Genomic DNA, 27,204 nt, shown 5'->3' on the forward strand with positions numbered 1-27,204 from the left:
ATAACGCCTTTTTTCGAAAGATGACTTTCGAAAAAAGGCGTTATTCCTCATAGAATGAGGTTTACCGCTCTTGAGAAAACCTCTGCATTCTTTCGATTCACTGTCGACAGAATGCGGCGGTAGTCTAGACGCAAGTACAATTTTTTTGAAGAAAAAAAAAGGGCCACTTTTTTTGAAAAAACCCTGTAGTCTAAACACACCCTTGGAGAGAAGCCAAACAAGAATGCTCCACCAAAGGAGTAGATCGCATCATGGAATGGGCCACTCAAACACTCCAAGAGAACTTGCTTCAATACAGAAATAAAATCCCTCCTGACCACACACCTATTTGTCACCTGCTACTTCAGACTGGAATCCCTAAGGAATATCAAACAGCCATCACCCCTACTCAATGAGGATTCCATCCAGGTCTCAAACTACCCCACAGCCTCTCCAAGAGCATCCTCAGTGGCAAATCCCACACAACATCAAACGAAAGTGGCATCAGAACCCAGCAGATCAGATGTCAGCAGGTTCTGTATATCTCCACAGTTCCATAGATCTTGAAAGGTGTTGATCGTTGTATTCTCCACATGCCTATCACAACATGTGATGTACCTCATCCAATGCCCCAACAACAGCTATGTGGATGAAATAAGACAATCGCTACACTCTTAAATGAACTCACACAGGAAACACACAAAACTACTCTTATCGCCAGCGGATACAACACAATCTCACCTATATCATTCGTTGTCCTCAAAAGAAACGTGAGCAGTGGAAGCTTAAATTCATTACTCTGCTAAACATTGAAAGTCCTGAACAGAAACACTGCTCTAATGTGCCATAAATCCAACCAGCAACCCTCCTAACCCCCTCTTTTTGTCCTCTTTCAACAGAGGTGTTAATGAGCCACTCTACCTCAAATGGCCCCTTGCAATATCTGTTCCACCTTGCATTTTTGCTGTGATGCTGGGAATACATTTCCCAGACTAGAGGAAGAGCTGTGTGGTTCAAAACCTTGCCCTTCTCATCAACAGCAAAAGCTGTGATCTCACCCTTGTCTCTGTCGTATCCTGGGACCAACACAGCTAAAGCTGCACTAGCTAGTGACCTGCATAGACACGTATCGGAAAATAGGTGCAGTTGTACTTGTTATCCTGCAAAGCACTGAACACACCAATATCCCATTAAAGACAATGGTGGCAGAAGCCAATCAGATCACCTGGGATCAGGGCCTAAGTGAGACACAAAGGTTTAGGACTCCAGAATCATTAATAATGAGGGAGGTGGAGGTAAGAACTATGATTCAATAATACCTTTGAATGATGCACAGTGAAAAGAGTCCTGGAGGGAGTTCTGAGATAACTAGACACATTCATACCAGACACATTCATACCAGAGAGCCTAGTTTAAGCAGTAAGTGAGCCAAAGATTTCTTCATATCAAGGGCAAATTTCATACACACATCTGTGAGGATATATTTTAGGTAACAAGACAGCTGCATACACTGAATGGGGGAAATAATGAAGTTATCTTTTCAGCTGGAGTAAATTGGTCACAACTGGTCCTACTGACCTCATCAATAATACTTGAGGCTAAGTTGTATCATCTTAGACTAAGCAGTAGTTCAACTCATTCTTTTCTCTCATGTTAGTGCAGTATGGAAATTGTATCTGATTTCCAACACATTCCTTTATCTTCAGATAGAGATTACCCCTATTCAGAGTGCCAGATGAACACATAACATGGGGTAGGAAAGACAATAATATATAGTTAGTAAAAGCAAATTGAACCCTTCCAGAAAGAAACCTGAAAGTCAAAATGTGGGGGGAGGGGGGGGGGGAGGGGTTAGGATACCATTATTTCTGTTTTTGCCTGAAAGATTAACAATTTGTTGTTTTCAAATGCTAAGTTTTTAAAACAGGTGTGGGAAAAGTTTGGTGAGCTTTTTAGATTTGTCCCATTTTGCCCCAGGCATTTTGCTGTACCATGATGAAAAATAAGGAATCTGATTTTATCCGCAATACCCTCTTTTGAATTCGGTCCTGGGCAAAACTAAAAAGAGAGCCTGATGTCAGATTTATGAGCTACTCACATCCTTGAACTGCTCCATAAAACTTGTTATATGCCAGGATTACATTAGGTGCACCAGTTTAGCTCAATGCAAAGAATTGTGATACTTCACCATAACCTGTCTAATGAGGAAATTGGAAAAAATAATTTAGGACAGAAATTCATTCTTTCAGGTTCGAGGGGGGGAAGCATATTTTAGACCCTTAAAGTTATGGCAGAACAAATGAATGGCATACTGAGGTTTTACTGAAGTTATTAAACACTATTTCTCTTGAATAACACCTTTAAGTAACATTACTCCTTTCACACGACAAATCTACCCCTAGAGGAGAGTGAATTGCTTCAATTGTATTTCATATTAGGGATCAGCTGTGTGGTGCGCTAGGAGAAGCTTGACTCGTCTATTACAGAGTTTAAAGGGAATGGAGATTTCCAGACAGAAAGAAAACCGATTCACCCTCTAGCCAAATCACCACAGAGAGCCATGACTACAAATAGACAATGGGACAAAATAAGGTGCCCTTGTTTCTCTTGGAGGGACACCAAGCAGCTGTGTATACTGAAGCTACAGCTGAAGTACTTAACACTGTTTATAGCACCTTAAACACATTTCAGGTGTTTGAGAAACTGGGTAATACAGTTGCCTATGTCTGATGGAGGTGAGGAAACAAGGGGTTTTTTGTGCTTATAAATGCAATCAGCATGGTAAGCAAGGCGTGTCACCTTTGGTACAATGTACCTAATTCATTAAACTCATGCCTGTTTGTTAACCATCACATGGCATAGTTGGAAGGAAAGAGTTAACTATTCTGTGTCCTCCCTTTCCCCATTCTTGCCTTAATTAAAAGGGATGTGAATACAAATCCCTCTTTCCCTCAGGTTATTTCTCTTGTCTTCAAATGGCAACTATAAGCACTTTGCTTAATTAATTGACAGGTTACATAGTTGCACCCTGGCTTCTTTAAGTGTCTGTACTCTGCTGAGATGCTATTTTTCCACTTTGCAAAGGAGGAGTCTAGGAATGAAGAGTGCTTTTTAAAAAGTCAGATGTTAAAGCTTTATGCTAACTGCAGCTATACTATTTTAGATTCTCCTATTCCTCCCCATCCCTTCCACACAGAATCTTGGAAAAGCAATATGTTACAAACCTTTCCAGATTCAGGTTGTTGGTGCTTTTTTCTACATTTTCGGTGCTCAGGAAACACAGACCTAGGAAAGGTAGTTCTTGTATGTATGGCAGCGTCAAGTGTGGGTAAATCATTCATGGCAGCATAATCACAGAGATTATGCCTATTTATGAAGTATAACAATTCAGGCCTGCTGACGGGGGTGGAAGGAGGGAGAAAGGGGAAATTGTCCCAGGGCCAGGTGATTCAAAAGGGTTCAGGGTTCCCAGCCCTCACTGCAGTAGCAGCAACTGGAGCCCCGGGCTCTTAAAATTACTGTCAGTAGGAGGCAGCACTAAAGGCTGGCCGGGGGGACTCAATGCAGTATTGAGAGCTGGCTGGCTGCCTGAGCCCCGCCCTTTCTGCTGGAGGTCCCACCCCCACTGGACGCACAGGCTGTGTCTACACTGAGCCACTTATTCCGGAAAATCAGCCGCTTTTCCGGAATAAGCTGCGAGCTGTCTACACTGGCCCTTGAATTTCCAGAAAAGCAACGACGCTCTACTGTACAAAAATCAGCCGCTATTCCGGAAAAGCTATTCTGCTCCCGCTCGGGCATAACACTGTTCCGGAAAAGGGCCAGTGTAGACAGCCCAGTAGTCTTTTCCTGAAAAAAGCCCCGATCGCGAAAATGACAATCGGGGCTCTTTTCTGGAAAAGTGCGTCTACATTGGCCACAGATGCTTTTCCGGAAAAAGGGCTTTTCGGGAAAAGCATCTGTGGCCAATGTAGATGCTCTTTTCTGGAAATACTTATAACGAAAACTATTCTGTTTTAAGCATTTCCGGAAATTCATGCCAGTGTAGACATAGCCACAGAGTTCCCCCTTCCCACTTTGCCCAGAGACTCAGCAATTCTGTAACCCCCATAACAATTGAACTGATGTAACATTTCACACAGCAAGGTGCACATAATGGAGGCTAGACCAAGTCTGAAGGAGGATACTCTAGAACACAGCAATTAATGGTGGTGATAAAGAGAAGGGATGGGGAGGCTCTTTAAACAAACACACACACCAGCAACACAGCCCATCTCAAGCACACACGAATCCTCTAGAGCCCTGTTTCACAATAGAATCCATGGTTGCCCTGCACCCTCACCAATCTATTAGGTGTCTTAGGGTTCTCCTGGTAGGGCCACAGCTTCCTCAAATCCCCATGAATTTCAGGAGGAGAAATAGGGTGTGGTTCAGGCTCTTTGCCGAGACAGCATCCAAAACACAATGTGGTGGGAAAGGAAACCAGCACACATGGAGAGTATCCTGCAAAGATTGGCATGGTGCTGTTGTGATCATTGGGTCTATACATTTATGCTTACTGTGAATTCAATTGTAAAACGTGAGTAATTTGGTAAGATGTCACAATAATCTATAAAAACAACAAAATGTTGGTGGGAAGAGTTGCAGAAGGGAGACAAAGACTGATTCAATCCAAACGAAAAAGCCTCCTGATTCTAACCCAAGGACTGTGTTGAGAGGATGCCTGGTGAACAAGAAAGGCGTGGAACCAGAAATGTGTGGAACCAGAATTGATGTATTGGAAACTAGACTGAACTCAGACAAAATGACGACAGGACAGTCCACCCACTACTCCCTTGGATGATTTAAGAAAAGAGTTTGGATAGAAAACTTGGCTACTGGAGTGACATTCACTATTATGGCTACCACTACACCCCTTTTCCCCAAGCCATTTTGAGAGATGTCCTCACCAGATTGTGCCAGATCAGTCTACAGATGGGCAAATTTTTGCTCCACTCCCATCGGCAGCCCTGCCAGTAGGGTCCAGCAGGGCAACCAACAGGAGGTGAGCAGAAAGGGCAGCTGCCCTTGGGCCTGCAGATTTAAAAAGGTCCAGGGCTCCCAGCTGCCATGGCAGTGGCCAAGAACCCTGGACTCTTTAAATATTGTTGCTGCAGCTGCAGGGCTCCTGGCCATTGATTGTGAAGGACTGGCTGGGCAGGAAGGGCTGTTGCCCCAGCCACAACCATTCTGCCAGCCCTACCCCTTTCAGGGATCCAGGCCTTCCCTCCCTTACTAGGGGTGATGGGATCAGTGCTGGGTGTGCCAGTAAGTCCTAGCATCTTCTTTCACCCCAGAGAGGAAGTCCTATGACATTACTCACCCCCTGGAATAGGAGACTCTCCTCTCCCTTTCCTTTCTCGCTTTACATCTCTTCCCTTTTTTCCTTCTGTTTAATGAGAGGTCAGGTTAAGCCTGACAAGACAACCTTTTTTTTTTTGCCTGTGTTTCACCAGCAGCAAGTTTGCAGGTGAGAGTCAACACTGGAGACAGAAGCTGTTTTCTCTACCTTGGCTGTTCTTCTCTCTCCCCTCTTATGCATCTTTTTTGTTCTGTAGGAAGAAGGCTTGGACTTCATTGGCTATACCACCAGCTCCAGCCCATCTCAACTGACTTCTCTTTTCCTCAAAAGGATAATTTCAAAATAGCCAATTCATACCATCTAGCTGATCAAATAAGAGAATCTTTCCTGCTGAAAAAAATTGAGCCAAAAACCCACATACACCTTTCCAGTGCAAGGGAAAGAAAACTTTCATGTCTTTTAAGTAATATCTTACAGTAATGCTTTCACATTTCTTTTTCTTTTCTGTGTCCTTAATAAACAGGTAAATGGATTTTAAGGGTATTTGTATGACCCAGATAGAGGTCTCTGTACACCATTTCATTTATGGAGATATACCTATCTCATAGAGCTGGAAAGGACCTTGAAAGGTCATCAAGTCCAGTCCCCTGCCTTCATGGCAGGACCAAGTACCATCCCTGACAGATTTGCCCCTAATCCCTAAATGGCCCCCTTAAGAAGGGAACTCACAACCCTGGGTTTAGCAGGCCAATGCTCAAACCACTGAGCTATCCCTCCCCCCAACAGAACAGAACTTTTTTTGAAAGTGTTTAATGTTGCTGTGTAAGTAGATAATTCTAACCACTTTGGCCTATAAATTCCATTTAAATTAATACAACAGTAGCCTCAAGGTCCATGGGAACCACAGTGAGGAAACTTCAATTCCAGATAGAGTAAGCCTTATGAGGAGCTTAGAAGTGAAACCTATTAGCCACTTGACAATAGAAAGACTGCTGCAGGGGTAAAGGCTGAGTTTTCCTTTTCAGTTGCCTCTTGTGGGTGAAGGCATATGAAAAGGTCAAGTCTTTTTCCTAGATCTTCCAAAAGCCAAAGGAGATCTTGCAGGAGTGGTACAGGCCTGTTGCCAAAAGATACAAGATGGAGAGAGATCACCAGGAGTATCAGGTGCTCAAACAGGGGAAACCCCACTGGACTTCCAGGAAAAGTTGGGTGGTTGAAAAAAAAAATAGAACCAAAGTGTCCTGGAAGGATTCACATCCCCTTTAAGCTACATAAACCTCTTCCTGACAGGATCAGAGTAATTTCAAACCTGCCAGATCTGAGTGGATCCAACATTAAATGCAAACTTTTTACACAGATTCAGCTTGTGACACAAGAGGTCAGTTGTGCTCAGATGTACCATGTGGCTAATCTCGTAAGAGCAGCCATACTGGATCAGACCAAAGGCCCACGTAGTCCAGTGTCCGGTCTTCCAACAATGACCAATGCCAGGTGCCCTCAAAAGAATGAACAGAACAGGTGATCAAATTATCCATCCCCTCTTGCCCATTCCCAGCTTCTGACAAAGAGTGGCTAAGCCAATCCCTATCCATCCTTGCTAATAGCTGTTGATGGACCTATCCTCCTGGAATGTATCTAGTTGTTCTCCCAGTGCTAAGCAAGTGCTGTTTGTTTTATTTCTGTACCTCAATCCTGTATATTTCTCAAGCTACTAGTTGCTATATATTAAGTCTCAAGGTCAGCCTTCTGAGAGCGCATGAAAAGGTCCCAAGGCTGTGGTAAGAGGCAGATAGCTATAAATTAGAGCCACTCGAGCAATGAAAGAGGTTTCACTAAGTTATTATATTTAAAAGATTGCTAGACACTTACACAAAGTATTCAGTGAATTATTTGCCCTGCTATTACAATGTTTAGCAGGTACAGCAACAGCTTAAAAAGAGAGCCATAGACAGTCTCATGCTCGAAAGCTACAGATATTTTACAGCCAAGGAACAGTTTGTTTATGGAGAGGTTGGAAAGGGACATTAAGAAATTTAACTTACTTCCCCTTCTAGAAATAAATTGCTATTCCAATAAAGATTAATCAAAACAAAGGCTCTGTCTTAGAGGCACAGCTGGGGCCATTGGTGCTGGTAATAGTGTCTAGCTAGGATCAGTCGATACATATATAGGATAACTGGCAATTTAATATTGATATAAGAAAACATAACCCCACTCAGAGACACTACCCATGCCAGATTTGAAAGAAAGAACTGCAATTTCCCTTTGTGAAAGATATGGGTTGGAGAAGTCTGAACAGAAAATTCATCAGAGAAGCTTGTCTTCCTAAACATTGGATCCTAACTGCACTCTGACCGTACCTGATACATTCCCTACAGCCAGCTGGAGTCTTGCCACATACTTCCTGGACTATGCTATTTCTCGTTAAGATATGCTCAGCGTGCATCACCTGTTAACTAGCTAGTGAGGTTTTCCCTGCAAATCAACCAGCGCTTGGGAGCAAGCCAAGAGGAGGAGTTCAGTACAAACTGGTATCAGAACTGACACAGAGAGAAAGAGCTGGTGGAGAACACAACACCCCTGACTGAAGTTTCTTTCCCAACCCCTTGAGTGACATTATTTCTACCAAAGAAGCAGAACAAGAAACCCAGCTAACCCCATCAAGCTATCAGCAGAAAGAAGACAAGCTGCCTGGGATGGTCTCCTCAGGCAATGCTCAGAAGTCAAAGATGTGAACAGGTATGTAAGTTACCTGACACTACAAATGAGAACAAAAAAAGTCAAACAGCAAACATATCACACCAGACATGCAGAATATCCAGTACCCTTAGCATCAGGAAACCAAAGAGCAGCAACAATAGAGCAATACCTACCACTTCCATGTCTTCTCAGCTGTCTAACAGCCCCCTCTGAGTAGCTCAGCGTTGTAGCATATTTTACTCTCCCTTTCTCCAGCCAGCATTGAGAGAGAGAGACACTTCCTCGTGCTCTCTCCCCAGCAGCTGTTAGCAATTACATGACAGAGAGCTGTAGGAGTGGAAGCCAGGGGAAGGTGGGGCATGCACAGTACACCTGAGGCACCAGTCCTGCAGCTCTCAGATCTGGCTCCTCCTCATTATCCAGTCCTTCAGTGGGGTGGAGTGCAGAGTATCTGCACCTGGAGACAGCTCTGCCTCACTCCCATTGATTTTCCTCAGAGCTTCTAAGGACATGGGCTGGGTACTGTAACCAGGGCATGGCAGCACAGGGTCACAGCTGGGGAAAGTGTATTTGTGGCACTGTCAGGGCCTTTCACAGCCTCAGGTTCTGAGGTGGCAAGGAGCTGCCCAGGAATTATCCCTTCAACAGTGCAACCTGAACTCTGCCACAGTGCCAGTCACCATGCAACCTCCTGACTGCCAAATGGAGAAAGTGTATGTGAGGGCAGGGCAGAGACTAGAGTGAGGGGACTGAAGGCAGGTGAGAAGGACAGGACAGGCAAGTGAGTTGTCTGGGCATAGGAGTCCTCAGCAAGTGTATAAGTGAGTACAAAGAGCTTGTGTCTGAGTGGGGACAAGGCTCATAATGGGTGTGGTGGGGACAGGATGCAGAAGGAAGAGAAGTTGAGAGCAATCAGGAGGGGGGGGCTGCGGAGTTAGGTGTACAGGACAGGAGTGAGCGGTAAGAGAGCTCTGGAGGAGTACCCTGATTAGGAAATAGGAGTAAGGGGTATATCACTACAACCAGGCAGAGTGGTGCCAGAAGAAAGCATTGTACCTTCTTCTTATTGCATTTCATTCTGGATCGCTGCAGGGTTCTGTAAATCACTGTCATGCCCTTTGCACAATATAAGAGGTTTTGGCAAGAATGGTGCTTCTCATTAACCATTGCACCCCAGATCACTACTCTCCTTTGACTAATGTTATTGGGAGTTCTTCAGAGGTGAGACAAGCAGGGTTTGCCCCTATGTCTGCAGAACCTCCAAGACAGACAGGGGGGTATTTTCAAAAGTGTACTGCATTAGCCAAACTCTACCGTTAATTCCATCTGGTATAACATGCCCCCACCTGTAATTGTAACCCACATGCTTGCTTGGTGTGGGTCACTATCCCAGCTAGTAGAAATTAGACCACTTACAGAGAGAGAGAATGAGTTTGCTCTACAGCCTTAGCTGAGTGCCAGCTGACTTTTAGCTCAAGTGATAGAGACTCATGCACTGAGCTGCCGAGGTCCCAGGTTCAGTTTTGCCTCTCGGCGTTATGCAGTGGCAGCAGAGTTAGTCCAGCACTTCTAAAAATCCCACCCAATCTATCTAGGAATTTCTACATTTGTAGGGACAAGTCTGACTCATGCAGAATTCCCCATGACATTAGCATCTCTGTTCTAGTACTTGACCTGCATGCACCATGCTTTTTGTATTTTTACTTTCTGACCACAATCCCCTTTCATACTCCCCTTTCATACTCTATTTTTTTTTTTTTTTTTGCATAAAGAAAAATGTGTTAGTCCAAACAAAAAAGTGATCTGGATTAATTGGTATATGAATCCTATGTATGTCTCCCACCACTGCCACTTATAACTAAGCAACTGCAATAATTTCTTGTCAGCCATATGTGTCAGTATGTCCTACAGGCTTACAAGGTCAGAGCCTGCAGTCCTTCCTGCCCTCCCCCTTCCCCTTTACTTGAAGAAAACTCTTAGTTAGCAAGTACACATCCCAAGCCATGGAAAGATTTATGTGTAAAATACCCACCTATGCCACACAGATGTGGGCTGTTTCTCTTACTAATTATTGCGTGTAAAGCAGGGCTACTCAACACACGACCTGTGGGCCGCATGTAGCCTGCAGCCCATTTGTTTGTGGCCTGCGGTGTGGTTTGGGTTTATGCAGGACTCAACACATGGCCCAAGGGTGGGATCCTTTGAATATGGACTCCACTGGGAACACGCTCCACAATGGCGAGTCAATAGAATGGTCTTCTGTTTATATGCATTTTAGTAGTTAAATTCCTGGACTGTCATTGCTCATTAAAAGTGCTGTCATATGGGTGGAAATCGGGTAAATGTTGCATTTTATTAATATCAGCAGAACTGATTTAAATGGGGCCTGCGTATTGTGTAGTCTTGCCTTAATCTTTATATTCATGCCCGTCAGTGTGAAGGAAGTTATTTGCATATATTTGTATATTTATTTGCATGTATATGCTATCATATTTAATTTGTGGCCCTCCGCATGTGCTGTGAGTATCATTGTGGCCCCTGTGGCTTCCAAAGTTGGGTAGCCCTGGTAAGTGTTATTATACAGGTACTAAGTACTTATTACCAGTTTTACTGAGGAGTAAATGAATGCTCAGACAAGTCATTGCTGAATTAGGACTAGCGATCAGATGCCCTGAATCTATCCCATACTCTTATCCTTGGATATCAACCTATTTCCATTCTGTGCTGTTCTGTCAGGCCTTCCCTTTGACACTAATCCTTTCCTCTTTACCAGCAGGAGGAATGAAGGATACAGCTATCGCATTTCATCAGCCCACCAGTGCTATCCATTATAAATCAGACAGCATGACAATTCCTCCTCAAGCATAAATAAGAGCCATCAGAGAGATGACAGCAGACATTTCCCCAGAGGGAAAGGGCTTCTTCCTTCTCGCCAGGTAGCAGAGCTTAGTAAAATCAAACATCCTCTCTAAAAGAGCCTAAACATATTTCATAGTCAGGTATCTTCTCTTCTTTGTGAGCTATTTATCAGAGTCTTAGGGGCAGGACTGGCTTTTGTTATCACAGGGCTTATATTCCCTAGAGAATAGGCCAGAGGGTTCTGTCTGAACACAGTGACACTTTTCTTCAGAACAGATTTCTCAAAAAAGATGTGTTAGTCCAGCAATAAGAGAATTAATGGTCCCAGCACTCATAAACTCTTTTTCTATTTAACAGATTGGCTTGCTGTTATCTTTCTGAGCATGAGAGCAGTCAATGTTCTCCTTAAGTCACAGAACTCATATCAAGGAAGAGACTTGACTGTTCAGTAACTGTTCACTATGTGCAGTCGTGCTTAACACCTACTCATCTAAAAGCAGTGTAACAACTTTATGGGACAGTTATATGAATGAACAATATACAGATCTTATCCCTATGAGCCAGTAGATGGCACCCTTTGTATGTAATACAGATAGTGCTTTTGGGGTACAACACTCGCCTAACCATAATAAGCTTTGAATCGGCAGTACCCTGCCCTTTAGTTTGTTTTTCATATTGGAACAGATCCAGTTCCCTCTGTTGTTCATGAAATCACCCTCCAGCCTTTCAGCATCAGCTAGAAGGAAAGTCCAATTTCCAATCCTTCATAGGATCATAGGTTTGGAAGAGGCTTCAGGCGGTCATTGAGTCCAACACCCTGCTAAAAGCAGGGCCAATCCCAACTAAATCATCCCAGCCAGGACTGTGTCAAGCTGGGACTTAAAAACTTCTAGGGATGGAGATTCCACCACCTCCCTAGGTAACCCATTCCAGGGCTTCACCACCCTCCTGGTGAAATAGTTTTTCCTAATATCCAACCTAGACCTCCCCCACTGTAACTTGAGACCATTGCTCCTCTTCAGCACAGTCTGACTTTCATGGCACCAGTATGTGCTGGTTGGGCTACTGCAGTAGACGCAGTGGCATTTAGTGGGTTGCTGTGCTGCTGGACATGAAGTTGCTTAGTCTATGTGACAATTCCAGGCCTCTCGATCATGCTGCATTTGCTAGGTTCTTCAGAAGCATGTGTCAGGTTTTGAAGGTGGAACATTGCACGTGGGTCTTAGTTAAAACAAAAAGTCAACATATTATTCTACCCATTGGTTTGAGCCAGCAGTAGCGTGTTTATTAGCTGCACCTTATCCTTAACATAGATTGAGTATAAAACCCATCATACACCTTTCTTAGTGCTAATGTGATCTAAAAGGCAGAGGAGAATCATTGATAGACCCAAGGGATGTACCATCCCTTTGCTTTAAATAAAAGCTTTCTTTGCTGCTACAGTTTGATCAATGCAATGAGGCAAACTCAGATTCGTGTTCATGTGAAACTAAGGCTATGTCTTAACTAAACAGAAGATCGCTGCTGTCGCGAGCAATCTTCCTGGGTTCAATTTAGAGAGTCTAATTAAAGCTATATCTACACAGCTTCCCTCTTCCACAAAAGCTTACGCAACTGAAGCACAGATTAACATATTGCTGCACTTCATTTGCATAATTAATTAGGAGCCATTTTTGCGCAAGAGGGAAACCTGGGGGGAGGATTCAGGAGGTCGGGCCAAAATGCGGTTGGTTGCAGCCTGCCCCTAAAACTGGTTCTGTCTGCCAGGATCCCACAATGCCTGACTTGGTGGCTGTGCTCACTGTTTTGTAATCTCTGCTTCCCTCCCCTTTAAAGCTCTGGGAAGTATCTAACAGCTGAGTTTGGGGAACAAACAAACAAAAGCAAATCATTGGAATGCTTCTGTTCTGCTCTGCTAGCAGGCAGGCAGACTGCTGTTGCAGGGGGAGGGCTGGAGAGACTGTTGTGCTGCATTGACATTCTTTAGCATGGAGAGCTCACAGAGCTATGAGGGAATCCCAAGAAGTGCAAGGATCAGCTCTGCCTTCCCATAACACCGCACTGTGGGATGCTTACCCCACAATGCTTTGCTCTGTCTGTTGCCAGGGAGCTAGCAACGTGGCCATGAAATGTTGACAACAGGAGACAGAAAAACCAGTTTGGCTTTTGTCACCAAACTTTCCCAGGGTCGACATAGCCTGTGTAAGAGTGAGATCAGAATGAAAGCCCTTTTCTGGGGACCAGTCAGGAAAGCAAAATCTCTTCCTGAGTTGTGAGAGTAGAAGACCAGATTTAGACTCGATAAGTCCTTCTTTATTTTCTAGCTCCTGTATACTTGGCACTGAGGACAAATAGTGTAAGAATTCCCTACTACATTGGTTTCCCAGACACTTAACAGGTCCATAGTCTGCTTCCGTACACCAATAAGCCTGAGACACCCAAAAGTCTGAAGCCTTAGTTCTGCCTTGGTGACCTCAGCCCAGTCATTGAGGATAAGGAGGCACAGGGTTAGTTTACCTCGTGACAGAGAAAAATTCCTAACAAGGCACTGCCACGAAGCAGACTCACCATCCTGGCACCTCCAGCTGCTCGCTCTGGGAATTAGCTCGCTGGATGCCTCCCTCTTGCTGGGGTCTCCCCGTGTTTCTTTGTCCCCGGCATCCTCTTCAGGACACCGCCCCCTGGCAGTGCCCACTCTAGATTCTGAGCCCCCCCCTTCTGGGGGTTGTTTAGCCTGTTTGCACTCCAGGGTCCTCCCTTCCCCAGGGCACCCTGTTCTCCTCCCAGGGAACATCCAGCTCCCCTGTACCCACCTTGCCTCAGTGACCCACTGCCACGCTTCATCTAGGGGCAAACTGCAGTCTGTAATGGTCACTCATCACTGGCAAAGGGGTGTGGACCTGCTGCCCTTGCCTATCATGGCTGCATTTCTACAGCCCTAGTAGTCTCAGGCCTTGCTTCAGGCCCTGCAGCCTGGGAGCTTGCTTGGCCAGAGCTTCCCCAGTTCTGCCTTCCTTCCCCAGCACTTCTCTACCTCCAGGAACCCTCCGGCTTTCCTAGCAGTCGGGTCCCTACCAGGGCCGGCTCGAGCCATTTTGGTGCCCTGGGCCCAGGTGCGCAGCACCACCCCCAGGTGCACGGTGCATGCACAGGCTCGCCTCCCTAGGGAGCATGGGCCCGCCCCCGGGGCGCATGGCGCATGTGCTGCCCATCCCGGCCCGGCCACCGCCGCTGGCATGCAGCCTAGGGCAGGCTGTGCCTGGCCGTGCAGGGCCCCATGGCCATGGAGGAGAAGGGCGCTACTGGCCAGCGCCACGGGGATGGGGGGTGGGGGCTGGCGCTGCGGGAGCCGGGTGTGCGGTGCCTGATGGCAGCTATAAGGGATTCTGCACGCCCCTTGCAGCTGCCATCAGGCGCCCCCCATCGGTTGGTGCCCCAGGCAACTACCTGGCTCGCCCACCCCTTTGTCCAGCCTGGGTCCCTACTGCTCTCTAACCAGAGCAGCAGTCACTTCTCCCCCTCCCTCCAGGGGTCCTTCTTTATACGTCCCCAGCTGGGCCCTCATTAGCAGAACTGCCTCAGCTAGGGAGCACCCACAGCTCTGAATGACTTCACTGGGACAGGAGCTCCGCATGCTGAAAACCAGGCCATGTTTTTAGGAGCCTCTTAATCCGCAGATTAAGTTGTCTAACTGTATGCATAGATGTGAAATTTGGCTAACGTGACCCCATAGGATTCAAGATCAACTTCGGCTGTTTGGCTACAATGGGGCCTAGATTTCATTGATTGCTGCACAAAAACTGCCAACAGCCAGAATCTGTGAATTCCCCCAAAGCTGTCAGTGGTTACCAAGACTGTAGCTCTGGACGAGTGAGGGATGGAGCTAAATTAAAACACCCCACTCTGGAACTTTGAAGGAGTTCGGAACCTGTGTGTTGACAGGTCGGCTAAACTCACCTATCGCAACAGATTCTAACAGGCTGAAACTCACCCTCAGTGAAGTGTCTTTGCGACAAACAGAGTGGTGTCAAGATGCCCCTATTTATTAGGACAAACATGCGTTAACACACTTTCTGCTGCTCTGTGAAGCGGCAGATAGCAACTGCCATGTGCTGGGTTTGTTTCTGTCCCAAAGCATGAAACTAAACAAAGAAAAAGAAAAAGAGGATGAAACTAAACAAAGAGTCTGTGTCTAGACTGGCAAGTTTTCCCGCAAAATCATCTGCTTTTAGTGTAGGCTGTGTCTACACTGGCCGCTTGAATTTCCGCAAAAGCACTGACGATCTCATGTAAGATTGTCAGTGCTTTTGCAGAAATACTATGCTGCTCCCGTTCGGGCAAAAGTCTTTTTCCAAAAAACTTTTGCGCAAAAGGGCCAGTGTAGACAGCAGAGATTTGTTTTCTGCAAAAAAGCCCTGATTGCGAAAATGGCGATCGGGGCTTTTTTGCGGAAAAGCGCGTCTAGATTGGCCACGGACGCTTTTCCGCAAAAAGTGCTTTTGCGGAAAAGCGTCCTGCCAATCTAGACGCGCTTTTCCGAAAATGCTTTTAACGGAAAACTTTTCCGTTGAAAGCATTTCCGGAAAATCATGCCAGTGTAGACGTAGCCAGAAAGTCTGCATAATGCCTGTACGTGAGACGTAACATCATGACACTTCCTGCAACACTGTGTATCACTTAAACCTCATGGAATGCCGTGGAGTTAAGTGGTGCAGAGCCTGGTGCTAAAGTCACTTGCAGAGATGCATTTTTCCTACTAATCCGAGCTTCTAGTCATTTCAGTAGAGAGGAATTCTATTGCATTTTTTCCACTAGAGGGAGTGCTTGGCTCATCTGTCTACATTAGGGTTTAGAGTAGCTTTCCAGCTATTTTAAGAAGTTTGCAGCTTTACTTACCCTAAAAGTAGACAAAGTAGATTATATGATACTTTTTATTAAACAATGTGAAAATGATTTTTCAGTCAAATCCAAGTTAACATACAATAAATTTTGGAATTTTAAAAAAGAGCTCTAGTCAGACTTTGTAGGGCGGGCAAGGAAAAAACACAATAAAAAAGATGTCTTTAGCTTTGTCTTTTATATATTCAAGTATCTGTTTGAGGGATTACTAAGGGACAGGTTGTCATAGTATGGTCCTGATCCAGCCAGGCACTTAAGTGGATGCTTATCTTTAAGAAAGCAAGAATTCCCATTGCATACAAAAAGGACTATTCATGTTTAGACATGTGCTAGGATCACACATTATGGGCATGAATCAAAGCCCACTGAAGTCAGTCGAGAACTCTACCTCCACTATGAGACTCCTTACTTGTTGAATTCCATACAGATAATTTCTTTCTGGTCCTTTTCAATATCCACATGCAGCCATGAGATAAAAATGATCAGACAACTGTAATCAAGTGCTAGCAAAATGGAAGTAACACAGCTCTACCTATTCTTCATCCATTCAGTCACACCACTAGCACCAAAATGGCACAGTGACTAGACAAGGTCAGTTTATGGACAAAGAATAGTTGGCTGAAGAGGAACCTAAGCAAACAGATATGAAGCTGATGGACAAAAGAAATCCTTTTGAAGAATAGTAACCGCTGTGCAGTCTCCTTTCACTGAAAATACCACAATTGTTCAATATAGTCTATAGCTTAGGTCTCTTGGATTCCTCACTGAGTCTACCATGTCATATAGCAGCATATGTGAACACTTTTTACCATCTCCAGTTGGTTAGGAAGCTGCCTCCCATCCTGACATTATCCTGTCCTCAGTTATTCACATCTTTGTTATCTCTTGGTTGAACTACCTCAGTGCAACATACCTGGGCATGAAGCCTTTAATGTTTAGGAAACTCCAACTAGTAGAGAATGCCATGGTGTATCTCCTCAGCTATAGGTTACCTCAATGTCATAAACTTATAAATGGATGGGCAGGCCTAGTAATTGGAGCAGCAGCAGCCAGGCTTGGGGCTGAAACCAGGGGTCGGAGCAGGAATCAAGAAGGGGATTGGAACAAAGTTGGATCAGGAAGAGGCACAGGCTGGGGCTGGAACAGAAGCAGGCGGAGTCTGTCAGAACCACCAAGCAGCAGGAGATACTCTCTCTGAGGTAGCAATTTAGACAGACTGGAATGGCTGCTCTTCCTGGGGGCCTATATCCCTGGCCTTAGGGTCTCCTGGTTAGACTTTTGCTTGTGGATTGGCTAAGTGTTGGTTGATTGACATGGAGCCTTCAAGTTATCAGGCTTAGGAATGACTAAGCAAGTTTAGAAACGACACAGGCCCATCAGATCTGTTTTCCACTCTGTACCCACTGACTTTCCATAGAATACCGAATTAAGTTCAAAGTCTCAGTCTTTAGCTCATCTGCATGGAAGGTAAAAATTCTCATGGTCCAAGGTCCATCACAAATCATATCACCTTCTACTGTGCAAGTGCAAGGCACATTCCTTCACTTTGCCTTCTCTAATATAAATACACAGCAACCTGCATATAAAAGCAACTACCACCATACCACCACAAGACATGCTAGCGAATACACTTCTCCTCCTGGGACAAAAATGTGAGAGGAAACATGTGACAGATGTTAGGCACATTGCATAATGCACTACTAGAAGGCACTCAGGCTATGTCTAGACTGCAAGCCTCTTTCGAAAGAGGCTTTTTCGAAAGGTACTTTCGAAAAAGCCTCTTTTGAAAAAGAGCATCTAGACTGCAACCAGTACTTTCAAAAAAGCAAGCCGCTTTTTCGAAAGAGAGAATCCAGGCAGTCTGGATGCTCTCTTTTGAAAAAGCACAGTTTGCATTACATAGCGCCTTTTTTCGAAAGAGCACTTTCAAAAAAAGGCATTCTTCCTCGTAAAATGAGGTTTTCCATGGTCGAATAAACTGCCGTGTTCTTTCAATTTACTTTCGAAAGAACGCGGCAGCAGTCTAGACACAGGGTAAGTTTTTTCTAAAAATGCCACTTTTTTCGAAAAATCCCTGAAGTCTAGACACACCCTAAGCTACTACATTGATGAGTGTGTTATAGAACTAGAAAAAAAGTTGACTTCAGTGGCCTTTGGATCTGGTCCTAAATGAGCATCATATTCAAGAATTAAGATTTATAATGTTAAAAATAGTGCAACCCACAATTTCTATTAAAATACATATGTAAAGGATAGTTCTCAGATTCTTTACAATAGAAGAGAGTTGAACACACACAAAAATGTAACCCTAAAATACAGAAGAGCTAATTCTAAATTGCTGAACAGAAATTTAATGCAGGTTAGTGTGATATACCCTAAGCCAAGGCTTTTGTAGGCTTATTGTTCAATACAACTGTCTTACCATATATGACAATCAGGTACTATATGGAAGATTGATGGTTTCTGCATGCAGAAATTAATTCCAGCTGTTGTGGAAAAGACACTGTAGAATTTATGACTGAGCTGGAAACCTGTTGAAGTGAAACAAAACACTAAATTGTTATCACAGTGAGGGGGAAAAAAGAATGATTCCCTCATGCAACTTGAGCAAAACATTAAGAAAGCAAAGACACAATTCACACAAGGGCCATCTAAATCTATTCAACTGGAACAGAGAACAGCCAGCCACACATGTGATCAAATTTGTTTACACTGAGTTAATTTGCTTCTGATTTTAGGTACACAAGGGCTTTATATGAAAAGTTATAGGGCTTCTAATTATACTTTAGCAATACAGCGTGCCACATCTTCAGGGGAAACTGAGACCTCTCATTGAAATCAGTGGGGACTTTTCCATTAACTTCAACAAGTACAGGACTAAGCCCATAGCCTAGCCCCCATTCAGGGCATGTCTATATTAGCAAGAAGATGAACCCTTTGGAGGTTGATCTTCTGGTGTTTGATTTGATGTTGCATACTTTAAACTGACATGCCTGGTCTAGTGTAGACCATGCCTCTGAGTCTTATTTTATTTCCATGTATCCAGCACAACTTATATTACCTAACTCATTGCCAGCATTTCAAACAAAAAGTTTAAAAGAATTAGAAGCAAAATCCAATGCACATTTCAGACAAGTTCAACTGATAATGTTATAAATTCATTCATAACCATATACTGTATAACCTTATATAACTGTAAATAATTAAAGAAACACTTCCCAAAGTGTTATACACAGAGAGAGAGAGAGACTAATAATCTTACTTTCCCATGTATAATAGTTGGGAAGTGTTTCTTTAATTCCACCCCTACAATTATGTGCACTCCTTTACTGCTTAACCCTCTGTATTAACTCTCCCCCACCCCCACCAATATAAATGAAAGACCAAGCCCATCAGTTTGAAATTGCTGATGTGCCTGATTGTACCATCCAGCCCAGCCTATTTTCTATGAGATATTCCACAAATAACTTTTGTTACATATGGTATATTGCTGATCTGTTATCTGAAAAAAAAAAGAGGCAGCTATAAAGCTTGTATAATCTCCTTGAGAAGGCATTTGACTGTGCAAAGCAGCCATTTATTTTAAAAGTCATCAGAACTTTGGGTTGTAGACAGATCTGACAGCTGGGTTCACAGAGCATAGAGAACGGAACAGAATTTTAGATTTCACTTGCACCTTTTTCATCTCAGATCACTTTACAAAACAAAGATTTAGATTCCGGTGATGCAGTGACCGTATAGGCAAACCCGACAGCCATTATGAGTCAGGCAATAACTCACCCGCAGCCTTGGACTCTGGAAACTATTTTATTGAGACAGGCAATGGAGAAAAATGAATTGCCATCAGCTGCAGTATTCCTGATAGTGCATGGCACTTTTTATTCCTTGTAAGAGAATTCTACAATATTCAATTTGCCGTAGTGCCAAACTTCTGCACATTTAATTATTTTAGTTATCAGAAATACAAACAATTACATATAAGTTACAAAATTAAATTAATGCAGAATCCCTCTCCCACAAAACTAGTCAGAGTGCCTGAGGTGGATTCAGTAATCGTTTCTCTGATAAGACTTATTTGACTTTACCACGTAAATAGAAATTGGTCAAATGTTCCCTTGCTTAATACCTGGGAAATTGTTTCCAAAAAGGCAATGACCTTCCGAATGCATCTTGGGTCCCTGTGATTTAGTCTGTGCTTTTGGTCAATGATTTATGGTATTCTGCAATACTCAGAATCTGGAGGTTTTTCTATTCCACTCATCATCAGTGGGACCAAAAGGGTCTCCAAGCCAAAGGAAAAATCTTGTATCAAATTCTTTTATATGAAATATTTACATATATAAAAGAAATGTGGTGGAGCTTGAATGAAGTTTCTCCTCTGATTCTCTTGATAGCCTATTTAATATCATGTCAGGATACAGTTACAGCACATAGTAAGGTAACAGGATTGCCTTCCCAGAGGTAAGTCTATCTCCATATAATTTAAGATACAGCCTTACATATAGAAATTACTGTCTGGCTAGCCCATCAATTCACTTTAAGATGGAGGCATATGGGCACTTATCTGTAAACAGCTACTAAAAAGAACATTGGCAAACATCCAAATCATGGTCTATTAATTGGCATTCCTTGTTATATGAACTGTTTACATGTACTTTATTCTTTTAGTGAAATTATTCATTTATTTTAAATTTACTATGCTATTTTTGTGCACTTTGGATTGCTCTTCTTCCATCAAACTTTATTTATAATTAACATTTTGCTTTCAGTTGTAGTTTACACCACTATGATTATTTCAAATTTATGATTATTTGAATGCTAATCAACATTATTTGATTTGCTTAACATTCAAATAATGAATTAAATGGGAATTGTATATATTTGTATATTTATTTCCCATTTTATCTCTTTATGCATGCTATTTTCGCTTAATAGAGGAATAAACAAGTGACTTCTGTAAAGAAAACAGTTATAGTATAGGAACAAATACTAGATTTTTCTACAGCTACTAATTGCAAACTTGTTCTAAAGGCAAATACGATTTTGAAGGATCAAAAAAAGGTATCAGTGATAATTGGAACACGGAGGCATGGAGGACATGGAAAGAAAAAATGCTTGATAGAGATACACTTAATTATGAAGGCTTACTCTAGTAATCCCTTTTGAAAGTGAAAAAGCAGAGATTTTTGATGTATGATGAACTTATCAAACAAGGCAGAATAATGGAGAGGTACATTTTAAAAGCTAGGTGAAGGTGAGCCAATTAAATACTTCATAACATGCTGAAGGATATAGCCACCAAATACTACTGTAAGTGTGAATATATGGGTTTTATAGGGTGTTCTGTTTGTCTTCAGGTTTCTGTTATTTGTCTGTAGTACTAGTCTGTTTTCATCTAGCATGCTGATCTTTACCCATAGGCTCCTTTGCTGAGCTTTTGTGTGTTTCATTTAGCATTCTCTCTTCTCCTGCAGCTTTTGATGAATCCCTAATGTATCTCCTACCTCCTCTAATTATCAGTGTTTCTCTTTGGACCCTCATCCCTTAAGTAAAACAGATTGCTCATTAGCTAATCGCCAAAAAATAATAATGCTAAGGGTTAGAAAGAAACCCACACAATGTGTTTTGAGACAGATATTTTGACATGGTGCTCCACACACAAAACAGTGCTTTATGCAAGTATAAATTGTAAGACCGAGGGACAAGTGCTCTCACTACTTCTCTGAGTAGCAAGATAACTATTTTCCTGGTGCTCTCTAATGCTGCTCCATGATTGTGTATGAGATTCTTCGAGGCTGTGATCCAAAAATCATTGACTTTCTATGGACTTTATTGGGTTTTGCCTCAGATCTAGAGATAATTATGTCTGTGCACACTGAATTTCTGAGCCTTATACAGCACATTTTACTTCTTATGTGGCTACAATTCCCTTTAAGGACAATGAGAATTTTCCTTGAGTAATTTTCCTTCACTACAGCCCGCATCGATGCTCTGAGATTGATCCACAGGCGGTCAATTTAGCAGGTCTTGTTAAGACCCACCAAATCAATTGTAGATCACTCTCCCTTCAGCCCTGTTACTCTACCTCAGAGAAGAAGAGTAAGGGAAGCTGATGGGAGAGTTTCTCCCATCAACCCACACAGTGTAGGGCCTGTGGTAACTTAACATAAAGTATGTTGACGCCAGCTATGTCATTCAAGTAGCTGGAGTTGTGCAGCTTAAGTTGACTTTCTGTTATAGTGTAGATGTAGCCTATAAGACCCTCTATGTCTCAGGTGTCCTTTCCTTTGGGGGATTTTGACTCATTCAAATACAATGCATTTCAACAGCGTCATTAAATTAGACTATAAAATTATAAAGTGGATTCTACATATGCACACCGGTATTGTTTGTTTGTACTATCAAAACACTGGGGCAAACTACTGGCTGGTGTAAATGGGCAGAGTTCTGTTGACTTCAGTGGAGTTTCACATATTTATACCAGAAGATATTGTGCCCCTCATCTTTATAGATTTATTCTGCCCTCAGTTATACTGATAAAAACCCAGTGTTATACACTGAAGCTATGTCTAGACTACAGGCTTCTTGCGCAAGAAGCTTTTGCGGAAGAGATCTTCTGCAAAAACTTCTTGCACAAGAGCGCATCCACACTGCAAAAGCGCATTGAATAAGCGATGCACTTTTGTGCAAACTGCATGGACACTCTCTTGAAAGAAAGCACTGATAGCTATTCACAGAATGGCTACCAGGGCACCTGTGCTTTTTTCAATAGGGTTTTTTTGCACAAGAGGCAGTTCCCCATCCACACACACCTTTTTTACACAAGAGCTCTTGCGCAAGAAGGAGTTATTCCTCGTAGAAAGAGGAATAACTGTTGCACAAAAACCCCTCCGTTCTGTCAATTACTTGCACAAAAACGTGCTTGAAGTGTGGACACTCTGTGAGTTTTTGCACAAAACCAGCTGGTTTTGCACAAAAACTCTACAGTCTAGACGTAGCCTGAGTGCAAAGGGTTTTCACAGGTTTAAGGAAGGATAGAATTTTGCCAAATCATATTTAGAATTGTATTGACATGGTTTTGTGCCATCTATATATTTCAAAATCATTTCCAAATTTCCATTCATGTTTTTAACTCTGTCATTCACTTGTGATTCCATTATCTTGATAGTTTTGGGGTGAGAGGAAAACCAAAATGTGGATTTCACTTTAAACTTTTATATTTTTGCCATTCTTCCACTTCACTACAGATTATTTTGCTTCCTTTATCCTTAATGTAATAGTCACACCATATCCTTTTGCAATACCCTTTCCCACTATTTTGTGCATAGCCTGCACTTTAAAATTTCCTCTTACGTTAATTATACGCTTTCCTTTACAAATTGCCCTCAAAAGAGGCCTTAAAGGTCAAAATGCTGTTTGTTATTTTTACTTGGATTCACAGCATGAATTCAAATTAGCTTTCTCTTCTATTTCCAGCATTCTGTTCCTGGCCAGCTTCTAGAATTTGGGTATAATACATTATTTAATAGGAGCTTTATGCTTGGTTTTTACAACACCCGTTATCACATATACTTTACTGCAAAATGATGCAATCTATTGGTAGAGCAGGAAATGAGAACAAGATATCCAGTTCCTGTTTTTGCTTCTGTCACTAACAAACTCTAGTGGTCAGATTTTTAGCTGGTACAAACTGGTGTATCTCCAATGACCTTGGTGCAGTTACACTGATTTACACTGCCAGTGGGTGGGAGCCAACTCTCTCCAGCAAGACGTTCCTAGGTTCTTCTAAAATCTGTGCTTGCTTGTAAACATAGATCTGATATTCATGCTGCTTGGCTCCACAGCTATTACTTCTTACTAAAATACAACTCCAAAACTTAGGCTGTATCATTTACTTTCTTCAGAAGAGCCAGCAGAGATATAAATACTCCGGCTCCTGTGAACTGTCGGCTAAGCCCGTGGTCAGAATGGACTGGTTGCTTTCCTTGCCAAGAGAAAAAAGTAAGTCTCAACCACCATGTATTCATGTATGTTCCGATGAGTCTGTGCTGATCATGTCCACAGTTTAATTATATGTACTGTGTTATGTATAGTGAGGGTACTGTCTGCTCTGTAACCTAGGGCTCCCCTACCTTGTGATTTGTGATTCCCACTGACTCACCCACATGTGTATTGGCCCAGACACCTAGGCCCAGCCTGAGCAGATAACACTGCTCTTCCCAGGGGGAGAGACAAAGGAAGGAGCAAGGCAGTTTTTGCAGGAAAAACATGAAGAGAGGAGACTAAGCTGAGTATTCAGGGTTGAGGGGGGGCAGTGGATCCCCTACCCCAAGGGGTCTGAGGCAGCCTGGCCCTGACTCCTGTAACCACACCACATCTATGCTGTGCTGTATCCTGGAGAAGCAATAAACCCCCTCTATTCCACTGGCTGGCGGAGTCTCATCTTGCTGCTACAGGGGTGCAGGATCGGGGGAATTTCCCACGCGCCGCCACAGTGGTGTCAGAAGCGGGATGCACCGCACACTGTGACTACGTCTAGACTGGCATGATTTTCTGGAAATGCTTTTAACGGAAAAGTTTTCTGTTAAAAGCATTTTCAGAAAAGCGCGTCTAGATTGGCAGGACGCTTTTCCACAAAAGCACTTTTTGCGGAAAAGCGTCCATGGCCAATCTAGACACGCTTTTCGGCAAAAAAGCCCCGATTGCCATTTTCGTGATCGGGGCTTTTTTGTGGAAAACAAATCTCTGCTGTCTACACTGACCCTTTTGCGCAAAAGTTTTTCTGAAAAACTTTTGACCGAAAGGGAGCAGCATAGTATTTCCGCAAAAACACTGACAATCTTACATGAGATCGTCAGCTCTTTTGCGGAAATTCAAGTGGCTAATGTAGACTGCTGGCAAGTTTTTCCGGAAAAGTGCTTGCTTTTCCGGAAAAAGTGGCCAGTCTAGACACAGCCTGTGGATGGAGTTCCAGCAGCAAGTGACGGGGTGCAGTAGAAGGAAGGGGCTTGTGAGAGACAGATGTGCTAGAGGCACAGCGAAGCGATTCCTGGGACTCTTGGGGCACTGCAGCACTTGGTCAGTGAGTCTAAACCCCAGGGACTGGCGGGGAGATGGCCTACGCCCAGCTCCTGAAGGCAGACCTTGTGGGGCTGTGCAGAGAGAGGGGCCTGGCCATGGGGAAAGCAACCAAGGCCCAGCTGATTGCCCAGCTGGAAGAGAACAACCAGTCCAGGGGCCTGGATTCTGTCCCAGCAGGGAGCAGCCAGACACCCCCTGGGAGTGTCTCAAGCTCTCAGACCGGAGGGAGGGCTGGAGTCCACCAGACAGATGCAGCGCCCACCAGGCCATGCTCCGCCAGCAGCTGTTCATCCAGGGCGGGGTCCAGCCCGGCAGAGCTGCAACAGCTAGAGATCAAGCTGAGGCTAAAGGAATTGGAGTCACAAGAGAAAGAGCGGCAGGACCATAGGGAGGAGCATCAGGAACGAGAAAAGGAACGCCAGGAACGAGAGAGGCAGCGGCAGCATGAGCTGTCCATGGCGGAGCGGAAAAGGCCAGGGGCTCAGCTGCGGTGAGTGGGGAGAACCTCAGCGGGCCCGGGACGGCCAGACACTTTGAGAAGCTCATGTTGGCCCAATGTAAAGATGTGGGGGACATGGACGGGTTTCTTAGTGCCTTTGAGCAAGCCTGTGATCTACACCAGCTCCCCTCAGCTGATCGGCTCCAGCAACTCACCCCCTTGCTGGATCAGAAGGCCGCAGGGCTGCTCAACCAGCCAGAGAATCTGCAGCTGGTTGACTACAAATGGGTCAAACAGGCCCTACTGCACAAACTGGGGCTGACCCCGAGACATACAGGAAGAAGTACTGGGGGGGGGGAGGGGAGGATGCAGAAGGAGCCAAGGGAGACCTTTCTCCTGCCTGGTGCCATACTGTCGCACATTAGTGTTCGGGGTCATGGCCCAGACCGCAGAGGACCTGGTTAAGCTGATGATCCTGGAACAGTTCTATGAAGCGTGCCCACCCATCCTGAGGCTGTGGTTCAAGGACCAGAGGCCCCTAGGACACCAGGAGGCTGGTGGAGGAGTTCACGGACAGCCAGTCCAGGTGTGAATGGGAGTCCCGGAGAGAAAGGGCATCACACAGAGACCGGTTCTTGGCTGAGCAACAGAGGAAATCACCTATGGGGCGAGACAGGGGCCAGCCGTCTGCCCCCCAGAGAGACAGCCAGGGCCTGGATGCAGCCAGCCCAAAGGGGACCGCAGGAACTCACCTGCCATGGCTGTGGGCAAAGAGGGCTCAGGGCACCAGGCACCAGGACAGGTCCCACAACCCGAGACTTTCCAGGGTTAACTGGCTGGGGTTGGGGGAAGGGCAGGCCACCCCAGATGCATGGGCCGGCAGGCAAACCTCAGTCCAAAGTGTGGGGAAGGCCTCTCAGGCCAACTCCCCTGGGAGATCTGACCCTCTGGAGGTGAATTTCTTCATGTACCGGGTGAGGGCTGGGTGTCCCCTGTGGAGCAAATGCCTTGTGCCCCTGCAGGTGGATGGCAGGGAGGTGATGGGCTACTGGGACACGGGTGCAGAGGTGACACTGGCCCGGCCCGAGGTAGTAGCCCCAGACCACATGGTAGCCAACACTCAGCTGATCCTGAGGGGCATAGGCAGGACTGCATTTAAGGTGCCCGTAGCCCGGGTGCATCTGAAATGGGGGGCTAAGGAGGGCCCCAAGGAAGTGGGGGGGTACCGGCACTTGCCCACGGAGCTGCTGATGGGGAATAACCTAGAGGAATGGCCAGACAGACCCCACAGGGCCCTGGTCACCACCCATAGCCAGGGCCAGCGAGGGACTGGCAACCCTGACCCAGGGAAGGGTTCCCTGCAGGGGGCTCAGGGCCCCATTCCAGCAGACAGGGGGCCCAGCAGGGCTAAAGCCCCGGATCCAAGCAAGCGGGGGAGAGGGAACAGATCCATGTCCCTGCCCCAGCTGCGGAATTCCAGGCTGAGGTGCAGGCAAATCCCTCCTTATAGATGCTGAGGGACCGGACTGGCCTCTGCACAGCTCAGCCCCTGGGGAGAGGCTGCCAGGAGAGATTCCTGTGGGAGTGGGGATTCCTGTACTAGGAATGGCTCCCCCCAGGGAAGGTGGGGACATGGGAGGTCCAGCGGCAGCTGGTGGTTCCCCAAAAACATCATTCCAGTCTGCTGTATTGGGCCCGTGACATCCCATTCGCAGGGCACTGGGGTATTCGGTGTACCTGGCTGAGGCTGCTTCAGACCTTTTACTGGCCTGGAATATTTGCAGCCGTGCAGCAGTACAGCGGGGCCTGCGACTCTTGCCAGAGGACGCGTAAAGCCCGAGACTGGAGGGGAGGAGGGGAGAGAAGCTGCCTTGAGGTGCTGGCCCACCATAGAGGAGCCTGTACA

General features: G+C 44.8%; 2 protein-coding genes across 5 annotated transcripts in view; one reads left to right on the forward strand and one right to left on the reverse strand.

Moving 5' to 3' along the window:
• Positions 1-19,839, reverse strand: part of FYB2 (FYN binding protein 2) — a 53,557-nt gene extending 33,718 nt beyond the window's left edge. For 2 of the 3 annotated variants that reach the window (XM_075936054.2, XM_014578784.4), the window contains exon 1: positions 8,194-8,388. In XM_075936054.2, coding sequence (XP_075792169.2) covers positions 8,194-8,202 — 9 coding nt within the window. In that variant the 5' untranslated portion in view covers positions 8,203-8,388. Of the gene's footprint in view, positions 1-8,193; positions 8,389-18,200; positions 18,310-19,558 lie in introns of those variants that run through there. The other variant, XM_075936055.2, reaches the window with a different exon arrangement.
• A 163-nt stretch (positions 19,840-20,002) lies between these two features.
• The window catches only part of C8A (complement C8 alpha chain), a 43,542-nt gene continuing 36,340 nt past the window's right edge, over positions 20,003-27,204 (forward strand). The window contains exons 1-2 of one of the 2 annotated variants that reach the window (XM_014578783.4): positions 20,003-20,239; positions 23,683-23,779. In XM_014578783.4, coding sequence (XP_014434269.3) covers positions 20,127-20,239; positions 23,683-23,779 — 210 coding nt within the window. In that variant the 5' untranslated portion in view covers positions 20,003-20,126. The remainder of the gene's footprint in view (positions 20,240-23,682; positions 23,780-27,204) is intronic. The other variant, XM_006133494.5, reaches the window with a different exon arrangement.

This window comes from Pelodiscus sinensis, chromosome 9, assembly GCF_052426305.1.
Source record: "Pelodiscus sinensis isolate ZL-2025 chromosome 9, ASM5242630v1, whole genome shotgun sequence".
Taxonomy (NCBI): Eukaryota; Metazoa; Chordata; order Testudines; family Trionychidae; genus Pelodiscus; species Pelodiscus sinensis.